A 22,310-nucleotide genomic window follows, 5' to 3' on the forward strand; every position below is an offset into this window, starting at 1 on the left:
GTATAAGGAAATTTTCTGAAGTGCATTAATCGTTTTTTCATGAAGTTTTTTATTTGATTCTTGTTATAGTAATAGTACTTATGCTTTTGGGAACAAAAAAATTAAGAACATCATAGTGTTTTATTTACAAAAAAAAAAAAAGAATTTTTGTTAGGAAAAAAATTGTTACAAAATGTTTTATTTGAGAGCAAAAAATGACAGTAAACTGGTAAAACTTAAATAAAATAAATTTATTTGGAATCAGTAAACGTTATAAACTTAACTTAATTAAAAACTCTTATCTAAACTTTATTTAAAGATACGCTATAATAAACTAAGCAACTTTTTGATAGTCTTTATTTCAAACATTTGAAATAATTAGAGCATAAATAAAATTGCCAAGTCGTCTTCTACTAACTGTAAAGTTATAATCGTAGTTCTGTTATTTGTTACTTGTTTAAAATTTATTAAAGTAAATAGTACTTTTAGCAGCTTGACTGTTTTAGTTTGAATTAACGATAATAAAGAAAATTTTATTTTAGCTTAGTGTTGTTAAACTTCATAGCATGTGTAAAAACTTGAAATACTATTTTTTAATTGTTTTCAAATTGGATTGACATACAACAAAAATAAATACAAAACTTTTAATATTAAACTTATAAATTATCTAGTTTGTGTAGCGTGTTTTAAACTTATTTAAATAAAATTCTTTACTTTAAGACAAATTACGATAAGTTTTGTTTTATCTTCACGTCCTATAATATATTTTTTATATAATTCTTAGAAATTCAATTGACATTTAATAACGAGAGATTCATTTAAAGCAAATTTGTTATTCGAGTTATTCTTAAGGTTGTTACAATAAAAAAAATTTAGTATATGAGTAAAAATTTTAGGAAAATTCCTGTAAATTCTGTAGAGGTATTTGAACTAAATAGTGCTTTAATTTAAAATTGTTTTTCACTAAAATTTAAAAAAAAACAAATAATGTTTCTAGTACATACTTTTGATATAAAAGCAAGTAAAAATTAATTTAGTTTTGTGTTTTTTATTTCAACAATCTTTAAAAGTACAATTTTATCAAATAATTATATCTTCAAATTGACATTTACATTGCATGCAAGAAAATATATCGCACTAATGTTAAGATCAATCGTTTAAAGCAAAAATAAAGGTTATCAAATATATAATTGTTTTGACGTTTTTTTATCATTTAATTCAAATATTTAAGTTATAAAAACTAAATATTATTGTTTAAATTGTTTTTGGATTTTTTACATAAATTTTAAATTTAAAATTTTTAAAGAACAAATCGAAAATTAAAACATATACAGCTTTTTAAGTAAAAAAAAATGTATCAAATAAGGTTAAATGTTTTGAAAATGTATTTTACCTATAAAAAATAAGCTTATATAGATTTTAATGAAACTTCATTTTACAAATCCAAAATTACAGGTTTTTTAGTTAAACAAATGTTACAAATATGGTTCTTTTTTATGTTTTAAAATACCTACAAAATATAAGCTTATATAAAATTTATAAAACCTTTTTTTTACAAACCGAAAATTCATTAGAGTCTTTAAACTGTATTAAAATAACGCAAAGTTCAAAAATGTTTAAGTTTTTATTATATTTTAGTTTGACAAAAAATTCTTAAGCTGAAATTATACTTTACCTCGGTATTTCTTATGCTTAAAAAGGTATCAAGACGGTCTTTATATAGTTTCATAAAAACTTTAATTTACTACTTAAGTGTATATATTTTTTAATATTAAAATTGTCAAACATTAGTTTATTAATGTTTTTTACCAATTTTTAATTGAATATATCGTTTTACTATCTGGAACTATAATACTACATATATTTTAGATTTTTGTTAAAGACACGGATACTCTAACTTTTCTTAGGAAACCAATAAAATATTCTTCACCTTTTAAAAAAAATGGGACAACAACTAATTTAAACCACTTATTCTAAAAAATAAATAACAATATAACATAGTATTTATATTAGTAAAGTATTTGATAGGTAAATTAGTAGCTCTAAATTAATAAAGAAAGTTAAAAGTTGAAAAACAACTTTTTTTTTAGTTATGTGTGTTGTAAAAACTAAATAATGAGCTTAAACTTGTTTGAAAATTTTATTTTTAATTTTATTCCATGTTTTATATCACCAGTAAAACTGTTGTAGTTTTAAATTGATCTCTGTATTACACTAATCTCTCAATGGTATACTGTGCAAAAACAGTAATTTGGAAACAACTTTATTTTATCTTGTTTTAAAACTCTAGCGCTAGAAATATGAGATATCTTGTTTTGTTAGAAAAAAATTCTTTTTTCTTCGATGCTTCTCATTTAAGATTTAAAAGCTTACAAAAGAAGGTTTAGATAAGACTTTTATTTTGCATTTAGGTGATTTGGGTCTTAAGTTTTTAAAATACAAAAAATAGATATTTGTGTTTTAATACATATATATAAACATTGCACTTAGGTTTTTCAAATCCACTTCGATTCAAGAAGTTTTTATTTATTTGTTTGTTTGTTAATATAGAAAAAGTGTGAAAGCGTTAAGGATCATATTTTTATTTTTTATAAAACTAGTACATAACTTTTAAACAATTTTATCAAACACTAAGTTTTATATTAGTAAATAAAGGAAGTATATCTTAAAAGTAAATAAATGTTTTGCTCTAAATTATATAATTAATAATACTTTTAAAAGAAATATATTTCAATCATATTAAAAATAAAAAACTAAAAAAGTATATAAGTATATATGTAAACTTATAACTTATAAAAGTAACCGAGCTTTTTACAAATACTTGAAGGTATTTGTAAAATCAAGGTTTAGTTAATTGTTATTCTAAAGATATATTTTTACTTCAAAAGCAAACGTTTGAGCAAAATTGTTTAGAGTTTTAATTTTCAAACAGTTAAAGTATGTTTTTAAGCTTAAATAAATGTTAACTTGTTCACTTTAAACTAAAATATTAAACAAATTTCAATTCTTTTTTAAATTTCAGTTTTCACAAAAAATGTTTGATCAAAGTCAGTTGTAAATTTTCTAATCTTTTTAAATCTGAGGAAATGATTCTTGTTGTGGTAGATTGAAAAAAATAAAAAACTTTTACATTTATGATCATTTAAAAACTTTATATATTTATTTTACTAACATAGCAAATCCTAAATATTGACAAATTTTTATCGAGTTGTATTATAATCGATATTTATAAGATTTTTAAGTAAAAACTAACTTTTTTTTATCGATCTTTTTTCGAAACAAAAAAATATTCATTTTCAAAAAAACATTATACTTGGAAAACTGTTTAAAACAGAAAGCTTTATTTGCTACATCAGTAATTGAAAATGTTTTGTGCAAAAAGTTAATTTCTATAGTAGGTTGCTTTTAGCTGGCTTTTTAAATTTAAATAAAAATAAAAACTAACCTTATAATATAAAAATTGATTTCCAAGTTTCTATGTTGCTGGTTTAAAAAATAAGAATTTTTAAGAAAAAGATTAATAATAATTTTGTTTGACATTTAATTAAATTTTTATCAAGAAGCTTTTTAAATTCAAATAATAATAAAGTCTTTATATAAGTTTTCTATAAGCAAACTTATATCATAATATACGCTTTAGAGTTTTAGATAACATACGGACATTTAAAATTTTTCAGAAGTAGTAGCATTTTAAAAACTTGTTTTTATTTTTATTTAAGTGATGTATTGTTGTAGCAGTTTTTTTTAATGTAATAGTTAACTAACTTATTTTCATTATTGTTTTAAATACTTCAAAAATTGATAATAGCCATAGTAATATGCTAAGATAATTTCAGTTTGTATTAAAACAGCTTTAAAAAATTTATATTGCGTTTAGTCTAGTTAAAAGCATTGGCTATAAGTCAGATTTAAACTATGTAAAATTAAATCGTTCGCCAAGCTTATCAGTAACTTTTGTAGCATTTTTTAATTGTTTAAGATCTATAATTTCACTTTAACAAAATTCAACAATCTAATGATCTTTTATTAATAATGTACATTGTAGTTTCTGTGAAATTTCTTAGAAACAAAGTTAATTTTTTTTTTACGAGATATAATAGTTTTTGTGATTAAATCAGTCAAAAAGTTGTTACAACAAATCATTTGTTTCTAATTTTCAGAAAAAATGCAATAAATTTTGAAGGCCTTTTAGCAAAAAAAAAAAAAAAATTATATTTAGTTTGATTTAATATAAACTTAAATATTACATGTAAAATAATTTTAGGAAGTTTTCTTTTATGCAACAATATAATAATTAAGTTTTTTATAAACTTTTTTATAACAAACTTTAAAAAGTTTATTATTTGAAAAGTTTTAATCCTAAGAGAACACTAGCTTTTAGTTAAGATAAAATCTCGTAATATTCTTAAGATTAATCGTTAAAGTTTTATTTAGTTTTTATTTTTCTGGTATATCTATTTTTCAAACTAAGATGTTTTTTCTATTTAATTATAACATTATAAATCTTTAAGGAAAAATAAATAAAAGTTAGCAAAAAAAAACTTACTAACATAATTAAAACTTTAAATGAACTTTTATATACGTATTGAAACTAAGCTAATAAAATTTTAAAAACATGATTTTATTTTAAGTCTTGAATTGTTTAGAACCTTTTAACTGTATCAGAATTTGACTAAACCTATGTTGTTTGGCTGTTAGAAAAGACCTTATATTAAAAAAACATTTAAGTTTACTTTAAAATACACTGTTTTTAAAGTTTAAACATAAAGTTGTTTGTAGCTGATTTTTAATTTAATTTAGATAAATATTTAATGCACTTGTATAATTTTATCGCTTTCTTAAATTCTAACACTCAAATTAAATAGTTTAAGAGATATTTTAAAAATTCTGAACAAAACTTCATCGACACAAAAATGTATATAGATTAATTATGAGTTATCCTTAAAAGTTTAAAAAATACTGTTTTATTGTGATAAGTGTGTTAAAATTTGTTTCAAATAAGTTTGAAATATCTATAACTTTAACGTAAAGCTTTTATAAAAAATAAAACAAGCAGGTTCAATAAAGAAAAAATAATATTTGAAAATATAAAGCTCTTTTTGCGGTATAAGAAAACAAAACTTTTAGTTAAACTATTAGACCTATTTATAAAATTCCCAGTGTTATAAAATGTGTTCAAGTTAATATTAATTTAAAGTTAATTAATTCGTATGATAAAAGTTTTTAAATATGTACCCTAAGTGATGAAAACAATATTAGACGTAGTCATTAAGCGCGCAATATAACATTCATTGACATTAATTAAATAATCTATAAAGCTATACAACTGCAATTCATTTATTAGCTTTGACATCTACAAGCATAATTGAAGTATACTGTTAACTATATAAGCTCATACAAATTTAAGCTTACTACTAATTAACAGTTGCCAGATTTGCTTTTACACATCTTTTATTTTTCATTACACCTTGCTTTTTGTGTTTTACAGTAGTAGTTTGTTTTATTTTGTTTGACGCACTTTTAAGAAGTAGAGATTGAAGTAACGATACACAGAGTTTTGATGTTAATACATATATACTGAAATCTCGGTTTTCTCATATACCTAACGACATATAAATTATGTTGTTCTGTGCTTGAAAGTCTTTTTTTAAAGATATATTTGTGATTTGTGTATTAGAAATTTAAAGAAAATACTTTTCAATAAACGAAAAGCACCATATTTTACTAATATTTGAAAATTTCTTAATGTGGTTTGAAGTACAGCCTTTGAAGTCAAGTTTTATAGTTTAACTAAAATGAGAACACTAAATTAAATGTAAAAAACAAATTAAAGTAACTTATAAAAAATGAATTACGAAATTTATAATAGATCGTATAAGTCTATATATGTAGACTAGGAAAAATTATTAAAATGCAATAATCAGATTCGAGAAAGGAAAAATTTAAACTATATTAAATATTTTATTTGTTTCTAGAAGCTTTAATTTTTACACAGAAAATAAATAAATAACTAAATTTTGAATAAAATTTATCCGAGATAATAACTAAATTATTAAAAATTATTTAAATTTATAAAACAATGTAAAATTATTATCATAACAAAAATAAAAAAACAAAACTTTATCATTTTATAATTTTTGAATTCAGCTAAGCTTTCTTTTTATGAATTTAATTGTAAATTTCTTTAATTTTCAGTCAATAATTAAAATTAATACTTTATTTTGCAATTTTTTTTTAAATATGCATTCAAAAGATTTCACTCAAAACCAATGTCATATATCATTTATTATTAGTTTTATAAAAAGATAGTTGATTATCAGTGCTTAAACTTCTTGTTTAGTTATATAAGTATTGTCTTTTGTAAAAAAGTCATACCTGTTATTCATTAAGACAGTGCATCTTATTTACAACTTGTTGTTATTGACAGTTTAAATTTAAAACAGTTAATAATACAAGTAAAGCTTCGAGTTGAGTTTGAAATTTTTTTTAGAAAAACAGCTTAAACTTCATTTAAGAAATCAAAATAAAAAATTCAGAATTTGTTGAGTGAATTTTTTATTCCATCCAATTAACGAATAACCTTTATAGCTACCTGCAATATGCATATAACATACTGAACAGTTTGTTGCTGCATTTATGCTGCAAATTGACAATATTTTTTAATGTATGTTGCGTACTGATGTTGTTGCAATTAGGTAGAAAGAAATAAAATAGATTTTAAAGTTTCTTCAAGTATTACATAATTTACACTTTTTATTAACTTTTAACCCTTGCAACTTCTTCTTGTATGCAACTTATTTGTTAAAAGTGTTTATTTATAATGATTTACAGTTATAATATAAACTTTAGTAATTATAACGTTTTAAATTAGTGATACTTAAAAGATTTTTTTGACTAGGTAAGTCAAAGAACTTGTGCAATTCTAGTCTAAATTTATTAAAAAAGCTGGGATTTTAATAATCTGATTCTTATTTAAAAGTGAAAAATTAATATTTTTAAACTTAGTCAGAATTCAGCTACAATGAAAAGTTTTATTTGATACATGATCAATTAACGTGCAAAATTTTTAGTATACATGTAGAAGAAGTGTTGTAAAGTTTATTTACACTTAGCCAATGGTGTTTTAAAAATTTTGATAAATATAAGTGACAAGTTTGTTTTTGTATTATATATTATAAATTTAGTTCGTAAGCAGTTAGAAATTATTCAGTATTTAGTTTAGTAGTTTACATTTTTTTCTAATTCAGTAACTTTATACGTTTTTATTAAAACAAAATTTAGTTTTAAAAATTTCAATAAATCGATTTTATTTAATATGTAAATGAAAATAATTATATAAGACTTTATCACTCTTTATGTTTCTAAAAAAAATCAACAACGAAAAAAAGCAGTTTACAAAAATTACTTTAGTGGTTTAGTAGTTGATGGGTTTAAAACAAAATAAAAATCATAAAAATTTCAATTTTGTTACAGAAGTTACAAACTAATTTAAAATGACTTCAAACACATTCATAGAAACAACGCCAACTCTACAAACTTCGTATCTGACGGCATCTGATATTTACAATAACACAAACAATACCTATCCTTATTGTGAACATTTTAAGGTATTAAATTTCAAACGTAACTTATAATTTATATAAAATATGTTTAAATTTTAAGTTATTAAAAAAAAATTAAAAACCCAATATAATATAAGTTTAGATTTTGTTATAAAATTCTTCATAATTTCCACAACTAATTTGTTCCAAAAGTGATAAAATCTTTGGTCTCGAACAAGTTTTTGTAGAGTGGTTTTATATACTTTATTCTTTCCTTTTTAACTCTTTGAAGTCTCTAAAACTTTTTCATTGTTTTAAAATTTAATAAAACAACTAAAATATAGTCAATTTTTCATATGCGTTATTTAAAAAGATAGTTAAATGAACAAAATATTAAATTATTTTAACATAGATATCATATAGTTAACTTTTTTAATACTAGAATGTTTTTCAAGCTTACGAATTTTGTATTAGATAATAAACAATATTGTATCAACTTAAACATTTATAAACTTATAAACTAAATGTGTTTACTAACCAAAAGAGACCAATGAATAAAAAACATTTAAAATTTACTTTTTATCACCAGAAATCGTTAATATTTGACACGCATCAGTGCATTCGAGTGATGATGACGTGGCTGATGTTTCTGATGAGCGCTGGAGGCAACTTGTTCATATTGTACTGCGTGTTGAGCAAGAACCGGAAGTCACACGTCCACGTCATCACAATGCACCTCGTCCTCGCAAACCTCGTATTCACTTGTTTCAGCATGCCTACAGGTAAGAGGGAGTTTTATGAATATAATATTAATGATTTTAGATTTTTTTTTTCCATTGAAATATTTTATTTAGTTGTATGGTCTTTTTAGTTTGCATGTTTTTAAAGTATATAATATTTTTATAGACATTTTGAAGGTTAACGACGAAGCAAAATGTTTGTAATCTATTTATAAACTACTTCAATTATAAAACATTTTATGGTATTTAAAGTGTAATAGAAAAACTGTTTAGAGGTCTTAAAAATTTCATGTTTACAGTTTTTGGAACGTTTAACCATGCTATATTTCCTAAATTAAATTTTCTGTTTTATTTTTTATGCGTGTACTGTCTATAAAGCGACTATTTATAGATACTTATTAGCTTATTAAGCTTATTCCTCATTTTTAATGTTATTTTTTTAACTTATACTGCTTCATTTAATTTTTAACTAAAGCATCAAAAAGTTAAAACTAAAATATTTATTTTGTTTACCCTATCAAACTAACGTTTTGATAAACCAAAAAATACGAGATAACATTTGATTATCCTTAAGAAGTTTAAGTTTTGTAAAAGTATTCCTTAAAAATAAAGTATATTGAGTATTATACATTTGTTCTGCTACAAGTTGTACTTACCTTATCAACGCGTGCCGTAATATACAAAAATATTTTAATAAGCTGTTATTTTTGTATTATCATGTATCCAATAAAATTATATATCTTACTATTACAATGAGTTAATATGTAAATTATATGCATAGAACAACCTTTAATTCACGTTTAAAACCCGTGCTAAAAAATAATAACCATTATAAAAAAATCAAACAGTTCATAACCACATAAAAGATATTTAATTTAAAATAGCTTTATCCGATCCCTAGTAAATTTTTACTTTGTTATACAAATTATTTTACACATATATTAATTAACATTTTAAAAAACTTGTACTTTTTACAAGATACAACATTTGACCTCGAATAGTCTATTATACAAAAGAAATAATGAATTAATTAGAAACTGCAATATCCAATTTATCATATAACGTTTACGGAAGATTAGTCTAGTAATCGTTATGTAGATATGTTAAGTTGATAGCACACAATAATATAACACATTTATATTGTTATCCTTAAGGAATTTTTGAAAGCATTCACAGACTTGTAATATACTTGTTTTAACAACCTCTCTCAAGCTTGTTAAACTAATGCAGAAAATTGATACTTTACTCATTTTGTTATTCATAGTACTTAAGGATTTTTAGAAGCAAAATATCAATCAAAACAAAATATTTACGATAAATTATATAGTTTTCAAAAGTTCACCATTAATAAAAACACTAAATACCATTAGTTTTATCTCTTAAATGTTATAATAAAATATTTTTTCTAAAAGAAAATAAATTATCTAAACATTAGCTTTAATTTCTCAGTATGGCTTTTGGCTTTAATTATTCGCACGCTTAATCGATTACATTTGAGTGTGCAAAATTTTTCGCATTATTACGTCACAACAGAAGCGATATGGAATGTGACGATGTCATGGAAGGGAGGCACCGTAATGTGCAAGATTTGTCAGATGCTCAAACAGTTCGGCATGTACGTCTCCTCACTCATGGTTCTGGTTAGACTTGTTTAACATTTTCTTTTAAAATTAATAAACAAGTCAAGATTTATTCTATATTTTTTACAACGCCAAAACTTTTTTGTAATAAATTAATCAAGAACTTTCCTTACGAACAAACGCTAGCTTTTAATATTTTTTTGGGATTAAATAAAAAATTTTTTAGTAAACATTGCAAAAGTTTTATAATAATTTAATAAAGCATATAACTTTTTATTTTTATAATTTCAACAGAAAAACACATAAAAATTGTAAAATTTATTTCGTTTATAAACTATATACTTCATTATTTTTTTAAACTTTTACATCACTACAACAGATGATAGCAGCAGACAGAGCAGTAAGCATTCTTGCGCCGATGGCCAACGCTAATACACAGAGGAAAAGAATAAAATTCATGATTTTTTTCACTTGGATCATTTCATTCTTGTTCGCCGTACCTGCGGTTAGTTAGTTGCTAGTTGATAAGCTGCGTACTTCGTTTTTACTTACTAGAACATTCATTTACCATAATATTTATATACAATCTACACACTTTAAAGGTCATAAGTTTTGCGTAAACTTTAATTTTACGCATGACCAACATAAAGTTTTTTTTTAAACAAACTCCGGCTTTATATGTTTGAGTTTGATTATTTTGTAAACATGAACACAGCACTTTAAATATCAAAAATTTCCTAATACTCTTTGTTAATTGTATATACATTTTTGTTTACGTTACAAATATTATATCAAGCTTTACGCATATCAGATAGAAAGTAAATTCCTGAAAGCGTGTTTTTGATACGAGTAAAAACTCAAAGCTTAATATTTTAATATTGTCGCTGTGTTTTTATTTTGTAAGTTGTTACCTCCAACATTGACATGAGTCAACAGTTTTTATCGTTCCTAGAAGCGGATGTTATGTTATGTCGTCATAAAAACCGAAATTTCAGAGTTTTTCTTGAAAGCTGTGTGATCCAACGTAATTAATTCTTTTTAGTTTGCCAATGAATTATTAATAAATCACGAACAGGCATTTAATTGACTTGTTTTTTTTTCCACTAACAAGAGTGACTTTTCGGTTACTTAATTGCGAATTTACGTAACAGTTTATATAAGATAATGCGAAATTGTATCTATTTTGATGCGCAATTTCTCTGTAAGAATTATTAGACCAACGCATTGAGTTTTTATACATAAATTTGGTTATAAAATGAAATGTAAGATATGTACTTATATAGATAATCCGAAAAAAAGAGTTCAAAAAATACTGTGCAAACTTCAGTTTTTAGTCAGGAAAGATTAGATAAATTCAAAATAAATTAGAAATACCATTTTATTTTTTTTTAGTTTTGAGTTGTTTACAGAAAGTTTAACATATTTGTTTCAAACAATTCTCAGTTATTGTTTAAACTATAACAAAATTAAATTCCATAACTTAATTTACATGTTTAAAAGAAATTTTTATTTTTTGCTTATTTGTTTGTATACGTAAACATTTATGTACTTCTAATTCTGTACTTGTACTTGTTTTCACAGATATTAAGTATCATTAACTATGTTACGAAACAGGCGGTGTTCTTTGATCTCACATCGAAGGTGTTTTGTGAGGGAGACGAGCCTTTCAAGCAGTGTGTGGACTTCGCTTGGATCCAGCAAGAGTACCTGAAGCCTTACTACGTCCACACAATGTGTTGGAGCTTCATAGTGCCTTTCTTTGCCACTCTGCTGTCTTATTCACTTGTGCTGTGCGAAATCAACTCCATGCAAGTCAGGGATATTCGTGAGTTTTTTTATGCGTTTATCGTTTTAAGGTACAGTTCTTGCTAGACTTAAACTAATTGAAAACAGTACTACTTCTTAAACTTTGATAAATTTATTAAACTCAAAATTTATAATGAAAACACACGATAAATATCGTTATTAGTAGTATAAGTAAAACATTTAGTTTTTGTAGTTAAATTTTAGTATATAATATTTTAAGTTAGACTATAACAGTAAATAGAGTAGTTGCTCAAGTATTTTGGCTATGTTGTATATTATATATTGTTTATTGAATGATAAAAAAAGCGCTCATTGGTCTAAGGATCTGGTGTACAAAGGAACCTTTTGGTTATCGAACTACATCACATGCTTATAAAGCTTATGGGGAGCTATTACACAATTTTTTTTTATCATTTGTATATTTCAATCTTTAGTAATAAAACAATTAATTAAACGAAATGGAAGAAAAGAAAACTAAAAGAAAACTAAATTAATTTTATGTTCGAAAATGTACATAAACATTTTTTTAACAACATAAGAACTAAAATAAATATATATATATAACTTTAAATTAACTAATAAAAGGAGATAAATAATACTAACAGCAAACACGTGAATACTTGAATGGCAGGTTACAACTTTTTTAAATAAAGTAAAAATGTAATCCGCTTAAATAATTGTACGCTAACTTCTAATAGTTATTTGTGTTAAAAGTGTAATTTTTATTTTATTTAATAATTTTACTTAAGCAGTAAAAATAATTTTACATTCTAATAGATGAAAAACTACTGTATAACTTTTTAATAATTTTAAAGAAGTGAACTCTATCATAACCGAACTTATCTTATACAAATGAAAATGTAAATATAAGTAATGTAGAATTTGTGCTTTTAATAAGAAAAACAAATAAAAAAAACAAGTTTCCTTCTTTTTTAGAACATTTTTTTTTCAATACTGTCTAAGTCTAAAATTACTATAATAGAAAGCAATTATTATTTGCAAAAAAGAAAAAGAATTACTTTTTTTCTTTGATTTCTTCAGAAAAAGAGTTTTTTTAACAAGAAAATGCTTGAAACAGTTATCTCAGATTACTATTTAAATACTTAATTTTCGTCAAAGTATATACGTCTATAAAAATGTTTCACATTGGCATGCTAAAAAAACAAAAAAAAAAGTTTGTAAGTATTCTAAACTTAATTCAAAATAGTTATCTTAAAAAATAATCTAAACAATATCTAGACTGGAAAGCATAATGTCGTTTCATAATACTGAACCAAGTTATACGATGTTTTCAAAGATTAGATTTAAGATATAGGTTATGAAACAAGATTTATATAACACTAAATCATAAAGTTGAAAAACTTGCAGTAATTCAAAAATAATCAGAATACACATCACATGATGCATAACATATTTTATAGCTAACATGTTTTGCTACCGACAGGAATTGAAAAGCATAACCTTTTCGCATTTATTTATTTATTTCTAAGCTGTTTTAACACGAGCTACATAAAACGTGTCTAATCATGTTTTAATTGTACTTGTTATATCGATTATTGAAAAATCTACGTAAAGTAAAATTGTTACTTTTTTTAATATACGTAAAGTTTGCTGCTGTTTGTTATAATTAGAACTTTTTCTAATAAAACATGTATTTTAGCTAACATATATCTAATATAAGTCTAAATTTATTTTTATTACACTAAAAATAAGTTTACTTTTGTTGTAACTTAGTATATTAAATTTTTTTTAAACTAGTTTAGATATTTATTTTTTTATCTGATTAAAATTTTAAAAGTCTAATTTAACTTAAATACTTAATGCAATGTCTCAGAGCTTAATTTTATTTAGTGTTTGAGTAAAAAAGTTTATAGTTTATTGAACGACAAAAAAAATACGCTCAAGACATTTTGTCCTAGGACCTGGTGCACAAAGAACCTTTCGGTTATCGAGTCGCACACCACGAATACCTTTTAACGTTTTGTCCAAGACTATAATAATTTCAATAATACCTTCAAAATATAAACTTAAACATGTTTTAAAGTTTACTAATTGAACTAATATAGGAATTTTTATAATTTTCTTTAATGAGGGCGGGCATGTAACTTCTTTAATTAAAAATTTGTTAAGTATATAGAATAATTGAATAGTTGTAAGAGTAGTAAAAGTTTCAAGTTTTAATTATATCGGATTTTTGACACTATATAAACTTTTAAAGAGATGTTCGAAAGGTTATTCAAATAAATATATAAAGTTGCAGCTTTAAAGGGAACTTTATTTGTTGGTTTTCGAACTATTTAAAAGTAGAAGTATATTTTAAACTTTTATGTAGTTTAAATATTTGAACAATTACAGAATAAAAATTGGGTTTTAAAGTCTAAATAGATATATTAGTTTAAAAACTAATTTACGCATTTAAATACTAAAAGTCACTATGTTCAATTAAAAAAATCAACAATGTTATAACTTGTTGCTTAAATATTACAGCAGTATTACATAATACCTGCAAATAATTTTAGGCATGGTTGGTAGAAGATCATCAAAAACTTCAAACATTTCCAAGGCAAAAAGGAAAACTTTTTTGCTGATGTCAATGGTTTCATTGGCGTTTATTTTGTTTTGGGGTCCTTACTATGCCGCTGCCCTTGTTTATTGGTTCAGACCTGACCTTCAACAAAACGTTCCTAAATCGGTAAGGATATTATTAAGTTACGACAAGTTTAAAAAAAAACCTCACTAAAAAATATTTTTTTGCTTTTTAATTAGTATAGATAGTAAAAAAGCCTACGATTTATATAAATTTTATTTTTAGGTTTCAACCTTTTTGTACCTACTTCTTTATTTGAACCCTACTATTCATCCTTTCATATACGGGACTTTTATGAGGGACGTTCGCGCCATATTTTTCAGTATTGCCAATAAGATAGTTTGCTTACGGAAAATATGTCTCTCGTTACGGTTAGTTTGTATCATAATTAACTATACTTTGGTTTGAATAGAAGAAATAGCAAAAGAGTAAACCACCGAATAACATACTTATCATTACAGGGTTTTTGTACATATTATAGTTTTTTATAACTTGTTATCAAATCATTTTAACCAAATTACAAAAAAAACTTGACTATAATATCAATAAAGCAACAGTTCTTTTGGATGTCATTAAAACTAAAATACTAAAATTCACAAAATATAAACTTTTAGATTTCACGTCATATATCCATAGTACAACCAAACAAAAAAATTCATCCTAATGTAAATATACTAACAGCTTTTTTTCACCATAATAATTTTAAAAACAATTTGGAACTAGTTGAAAAATTTTTTTTTGTATGCACTAAATTGAAAAGAAAGTATATTCCTTATAAAATATTAAAAATAATAATTTTCTAAATGTTGACATCACTTGGAAATTAAATTGGTTACTAATCATTGTGATGTTATTTAAATTTTTTTATTTAAGTGACATAATAGTTGTAGAAATAAATTTTTACTATTTAGATAAATAAAATTACCTACAACTAAATGTCATAGATAGTATATCTAAAATTTTCTTGACATTAAAATTTATACAGTGAATATTTAAGAGTAATGTAAGTAGTTTTTAAAAAATGAAAAATTAAATGATCAGTTTATATCAACTAAATTGTCCTAAATTTATTATCCTTAACAAAATCGTTAACTTTCTTTAGTTTTAAACTTTCAAACATAAAAATCTAACAAAATTAACCAAATTCATTTAAACACGAATATATTTGAGAAATTTTACAAATTACTATAATCAGTTATTTACCATAAAATCTAATAATTAAATAAATGTTTACTATCATAAACAAGTTTTGTGTAAAATAAAGTGGAAACTAATTATAACACTGAATTTATTTATGCATTTTTAGTTTGTTACAACACAATAAAAAATCTATCTTAACACATTTAAAAAAATGGAAGTGAATTCATTACTTTTTGCTTCTGTTAAAAAAACATCAAAGTACTTATTGTTTAAATCAAGTATTTTAAATTTCATGTGAAACATATGTCTGTTATAAAAATCAAACACTATTTAGTACTTATATACTTAATCTTATTCTAGTGGTAACAAACTACATCCCGCTTGCATAAGTTTCCGATGCGTTTAGTTCTAGATAGACATTAAATTTTGAATACTAGGAAAACTTTATTTGTGAGGGAATACGTTATCTAACTCATATCATTAAATTACAGTTCAACTTTAATTAAGCATTGTTTCAAAATTTAGTGAAATAATAATAATAAAGGGAATCATAAAACAAAAATATTAAGTTTTAGCTAACAAACTACAAAACGATACTGACTCTTAGACTAATTTCATTAATATTTAATTATAAAGATGTGAAGTATTATAATATTATAAAATACTACATCCAATATAAGTAATATTTTGTTATTTTGTTAAAAATACTTTAGTTTTTTTTTTTTTTCACAAGTAAAACGGTATTTTTTAAACTATGTCTGCATAAATTATCTGTACACTGTTCGATTTGTTTTTAATTGCGTAAAAGAACACTATATTTGTAGTCTATTATCTTTCAACTTGTTTAATTTACATTTATTTTATTATTTTTAATACAAATTTGTGTTTGAAAGTTAGACTTAGTTTAAAAAGTTCTAAATGTATACAACTAAAACAATCAATAACCTTTAATTGTTGACATATTGAATGCAAATTTATAAGTAATATTTTGTTATTTTGTTAAAAATACTTTAGTTTTTTTTTCACAAGTAAAACGGTATTTTTTAAATTATGTCTGCATAAATTATCTGTACACTGCTCGATTTGTTTTTAATTGCGTAAAAGAACACTATATTTGTAGTCTATTATCTTTAAACTTGTTTAATTTACATTTATTTTATTATTTTTTAATACAAACTTGTGTTTGAAAATTAGACTTCGTTTAAAAAGTTCTAAATGTATACAACTAAAACAATTAATAACCTTTAAATGTTGACATATTGAAAGCAAATTTTTTCCCTTGGAATTAAAAGCTTATTTCTGTATTTAAAGATTTTATCTTAAAAAATTACATAAGTTGCATAAAAATCAAAACCAAAATTTCATCACGTTTTAATTTAAGTTACATAAATATTGTAACGTTGATTAGAAAGTTCACTTAAACTTAATTAGATTATAGACAATCCTTCCAAACAAAAACTTGGAGTTAAAAAAATATGTAAGCTTTTGAAAGTTTATTAATCGGTTTAAATGTCGTTAAGTAATTATAAGACGTTAAATTATGTTTGAAGAACAAAGAAAATTTAGGAATTTGTTTATAAAAATTGATATTTTTGTGGTAAAAATCAAACAGGTGTCAAAATTATAGTTTTCTGTATATGACATATTGTTTACCATGTGTCGACAGCGTACAGATACAAAAGTTTTTGGCTTTCAAACAAATTTAAATCGATTAGATTAAAAGAACAGTCTTATTCTGTAAGTGCAGTAAGACTTTAGACTTTAGTTTAGAAACTGTTTTTAATTAAACTTGTACAAAACAAAATAGAATGAAGAAAACTAACTTAATATAAAAATTTACTATAAAAGGACTAGTTTGCTAAATTTTATATAAACTGTACAATTTTCATCTTATGTTTGTAGATTAATTAAAAATCAGTTAGTAAATGTGTAAACTTAAAGTTATAATTAGTTTCTTTACTGGTTTGATACGTTCAATTTTGAAATTTTAAATGTTTATGTTAGTTTCTTATCATATAAAATACAAGTATAATTTTTTATTTATTAACTCTAGTTGAGATAGATAACTTATAACTTATATATAAAGTTATCACATAATATGTGTTTATTTAAGCCCAATGTAAAAGTACGAATATATTGTTTAAAACATTAAAAAGTAAAATTGTAAAGCTCATCTTTAATTATGTTATTTAAAAGTTCTTAAATTGTAAATTAGTTAAATTATCAAAACAGTTTTCAAAACTAATTTAACAAAGAAAATATGTTTTAATAGTAAAATACAACATTAACAATATATCTTGTTACAATACAGAAATTTACCATACAAAAAATTTTTATACTAGTTTATCTTTTTTTAGTTTATGGCTTTTAATTTCTATTTAATAAGATCAAGTAAAATATTATTTAAAAGTAAAAACATAAATCTAGTCAAAAAACTATAAGTACATTAAAAGTTTTATATTTAAAGAAAAAATAATTTTTCTGTAGTTTTCCTTTTAATAAGATTCAAACGGTAGTTGTTATGCATTTTTGACTTAGCTGTACATAATAATGTTATAACATAACAGAAAATGAAAACTTGAAACTGTATTATCGAGAAAAAAAAAAAAGTTTATCTGATATTTAATAAAATTAACACTAAAAGTTATGTCGGTTCAGTTTATTTTTCGAAAATAACTCTTGCATACCAATCAGTTTATAAGTTCTGCAAACCCGATATGATATTATCTTGTGTATTGTAAGTAAAACCGTATTCAATTTTAGAATAAAATTGTTAATACTTGATTAAACTTGAATACAATCGTAGTGGATTTTGAACATATACCCTGGTAACTGTTTAAACGAGTACGGGTCAAATATGCAGTAAAACACTTTTGTACGAAGGAACATTTTTGCACTAAAAAAATAATAATAAAATATTTGCATTAAGACACTTTTGCTGGACGGGTAATTTTTAAAGTAGGGGTAATTTTTACACAAAGAGTCACTTTTCTATGAGAATAGAAAAATAAATAAAGTAAAAAGAAAATGAGATCAAAAAAATTAAAAGATAATTTTGCAAAAAATAAGTTACCAACCGAGGTAAGGTTTAGGTGTAACAGTGATAGTGATAAAAAATAACAAAAAAACCTATATTAAAAAAAATTGAAACAAAAAATAAAAACAAACTAATATAAAAGACAAAAAAAACAGTTACCAACCAAGAGTAACGGTTAGGGGTAACAGTGATAGAAAAAAACCTAATAAAAATAATTAATCAATCAAAAAAAACAAGAAAATTAAAAGTTAATAAAATTTAACTAGTAAAAAATCAAAATTGCCGACATTGGGTAAGGGTTAGTGGTAGTAAAAAAAGTTAATAAAAAATGAAAATATTTTTCAACACGTGCGAAATTGTTTTCGTGCATTCTTGACCCTTTGTGCAAAAGTGTCCCTTCTTGCATATTAGACTCCTACCCGTTTGAATGTTTTTGAGTAATATAGTCTAAAATGAAAGTTAATTTTTTTAACAGGAATAATAAAAAAAGGAGCAAAACTAAGACAAGCAAAAAATTGATGTCAAAGAAGCGAAATAAATTCAATTGTCTTCAATGTTTTATTGACGAAACTGATGACGTCATATACGAGCAGCAGTCGAACATTATTACGTCACCGTCAAATCGCGATCACGTCATCAGCGATTCTACGTCATCGTCCAGTCATCCAAACGTTACCATGGTGACGAGAGCCATCACTGTCGACTCCAACAGCTTCGACTCGGCGGCTTCGAGTCCGAACGTTAAAAAAGAAAAACTACTCGCCGTAGCCGAATCTAAATTGTAAAAAGGTTTCCAAAAGGTGTTTTTTCCGCATTTAAAACTTCTCATTCAACCATAAACTGCCTTTTTTGAAATCCGTAAATATCATAAAAAGCATGTCCAGTAGATGGGTTTTTAAAGAGGTAAAGAAACGCCTTGTGTTTTTTATTTATTTTTTTTGAGACCAAATTTTATGAAGTATTTTCCCTAACTTGCCTTTTAGAAATTGTAAACAATTATTAATGTTTAATAGAAAATAAGTTGCTGCATTATTGCAATATCGCTATTCTATCAAAGTTAACATAGCTTGTTGATAACTATTCTTTGTAATTATTTTCATTTAATTTTACATTTTCTAAAGTGGTACTACTTGCTTTTTAAAACTTGTTTTAATTTAATTGTTTATACTTAAAAACTAAAATTTTTAAGTTGTTTATACTGCATACCATAAACACAACGTCAAAAAAACCCTTAAAGAAGGTATTTTTATTTTTAGTCTGTTTGAAAAAACTTTTTCACTGTGTTTTGTGACTATCACAAATGACAATATATTAAAAAATATATGACAATAAACTTCCAAGTATTTATATTTTAAATTATATGCTAATTGCTGTATTATAGCATATTAATGTTATGGCTTTGTTTAAAAAACGTTATTCTTAACCTTTAACATTTTCTTGCTTTTTAGCTTTGGTGACAATTTTAAATAGTGTTTAACTTTTTAAGACAACTATATATAAAATTAAAAGAAAGTTGTTCGGACAAAATTAGACTGATTACAAAAATTTTTTTTTTTTAAACTTTTATGTTTAATTTGATTATTCAAGTCATCAACCTTAATGTTTTTAAGTTTCTACAAACTTTGAAATTTTAATATTTTATAATGAATAGATGTATCTGTATGTATTTATATTTATACACTATACTTATAAATATTACGATAAATACTCTTCAACACATAACAAAAAAAACTTTATAACAATTTTCTATTCTCCAGAAAAAAATTTCTAAAGGTTTTTATTCTTTATAAAGAATTCCTAATTATTGTTTTAGCTTTTTACCACGTAAAAGTGTATGAAGAAAGTAAAATTCCGTCGTTTACTTAAATTTTGCGGCAATTGATTTTTTTTAGAATGTTATTTTAAACCATGTCTAAGTAAACATAAAATCGATTGCTTGTGTTTTAATTTTTTAGCTATTTTATTGTGATTTTTTTAAGCTTGTAAATGAAATAAGGTTTTAAATAAATGTTTGTTACAAAAGCCTACTGTTTGAAATAAAATAAAAAAATAAATTGTATTTAAACTTTTTGTCTTTAAGTGAATTTAAATTTAACAGTATTTCTTTTTAATAGAAAATCTCAAGGATATATATGCATAAATAAATTGATTATTAATACAAGGTTTGTTCTTGTTGATTACATTTACTTAAGTTTTTTCACCTAGTAACTTTTTTATGACGTCACACTAAAAAAATCTAATAAATGTATTGACTACTTTTATTTTTAAAACTAAACTTACTATAAGTTTATATTTACTGACGTTACGTTAATAAAACAAATGAAAGCTTTTAATTGCAAAAAAATAGAAAATAGATCATTTCAGTTTTAACCTTAACTATTTTATATATAAGGGAATTACATAGATAAAACAATATTTTAATAGGTTTAACAATTCTGTTTAGCTGTTTTTCTAAGCATCAATTAATATTTTAATAAGATTAGTTAGAAGTTCTAAATAATAAGTTATTTTCACAAACATTTAGAATTATCAGAACTTAAATGTAAAAAACTAAACTGTCAGAATTTTAGTTATTGTGCAGCTGTAAAATTTATATTGAAAATAAAAAAAGAAACTTTTTCTTATAATATTTTTTTTTAAGTAGGCGAAATGTTTTTTTGTTCACAAGTTAAACTTATATTCTAACGTTTTTTGTATTAAAGATTTAAAAATTTATATTACAAATGAATATTTAAATACAAATAAATATTATACAAATAGTTATTTTAATAAACCGATAAAACTGAAAACTGATCAAGGACACAAAATTGCACCAACATGAAAAGTTTTTACGTAGAAAAACATTTACTTAACACATATTTTGTATATATCCTGGTTTTTATGACGTATGTTTAATTAAACTAGTGTATTTTGAATTTAAAATTATTAACAAACAATATCATTTTTATTTAAGTTCAAGATAGCATCTGGTATTTCATTGCACTGGAATGCGTCTTGTTTACTAGGAACTCGAATTATCTCGAAAAGTATTAATTTTGCACCCATGTTATTGCACGGTGTATTAGTTTTTTCAAATGTGCTCTTTGAACTTACTTTTCTTTTCTTATATGTTACGAGATTAAAAATGTGTCATCACGACATTTTGGTATTTGTTTGTTTCTTAAAACTGTTATTTTCTACATGAAAATACGTGGTTTGTGAGATAAAAAACAAAACTTTATTCTGTCTTATTTTTAGAATATTTTCTTTTCTCAGAAAAGTAATATTTTATAAAACTCGAAGTGAAAAAACTTCGAAAATAGATTTTAATGTCTTTTTTTTTTAAACTCTTCAAACTAAATTGTAATTCTAAAAACATTCTCTTTGTGCTTGAAGATTCAAAAAGTCTAAACAAGTTTTACTTTAACAAACATATTGTGAAACACCCACATTAAACGAAATGTAATTTGATTTTTGATGTTAAAACATTAAAAAATTAAGTAAAGAAATTTTAAGTAGTAACAGGTACTTTGGTTAACCCTTAAATATTTTTATTTCAAAAAATCTTAATATGATAGTTTTTAGTAAGATTACATATTATTTTGTTTGTTTTTAAATCATATGCATTTGTTAAGGAAATGTATACGACTTTAATGATTGCAAGTGTGCCAATATATTTTTGTTTGTAATATAAGAAATTTTCTCTAACTGAAAGTTAGTCGGTTGTTGCTAGTTTTACTTGTCGTTTACACACTTCTATTTTAAAGACTTTTTACATAAAAAAAGAAAAGAATGTCATTGAATTATAAAAACATTAGTTACCTGAAACTTTATCATAATATTATAGCAGCTATTTGCTAACAAATATTGACTTAACTAGAAAAAGTTATAATAATTGAGTAAATTCTTAATAAATATATA

The 22,310-nt window shown here is 23.2% G+C and overlaps 1 protein-coding gene across 1 annotated transcript; it reads left to right on the top strand.

The window, feature by feature from the left end:
* The first annotated feature begins 7,450 nt into the window (after positions 1-7,450).
* Positions 7,451-19,743, top strand: LOC145840678 (gonadotropin-releasing hormone receptor-like). Its single transcript, XM_082948000.1, has 8 exons — positions 7,451-7,586; positions 8,110-8,302; positions 9,794-9,900; positions 10,220-10,345; positions 11,455-11,665; positions 14,166-14,338; positions 14,459-14,604; positions 18,886-19,743. The coding sequence occupies exons 1-8, from the start codon at positions 7,473-7,475 to the stop codon at positions 19,193-19,195; spliced, it is 1,380 nt and encodes a 459-aa protein (XP_082804126.1). The 5' UTR covers positions 7,451-7,472; the 3' UTR covers positions 19,196-19,743.
* Positions 19,744-22,310: the final 2,567 nt, after the last annotated feature.

The sequence above is a fragment of the Thalia democratica genome, chromosome 7 (assembly GCF_965202585.1).
Source record: "Thalia democratica chromosome 7, ktThaDemo2.hap1.1, whole genome shotgun sequence".
Taxonomy (NCBI): domain Eukaryota; kingdom Metazoa; phylum Chordata; class Thaliacea; order Salpida; family Salpidae; genus Thalia; species Thalia democratica.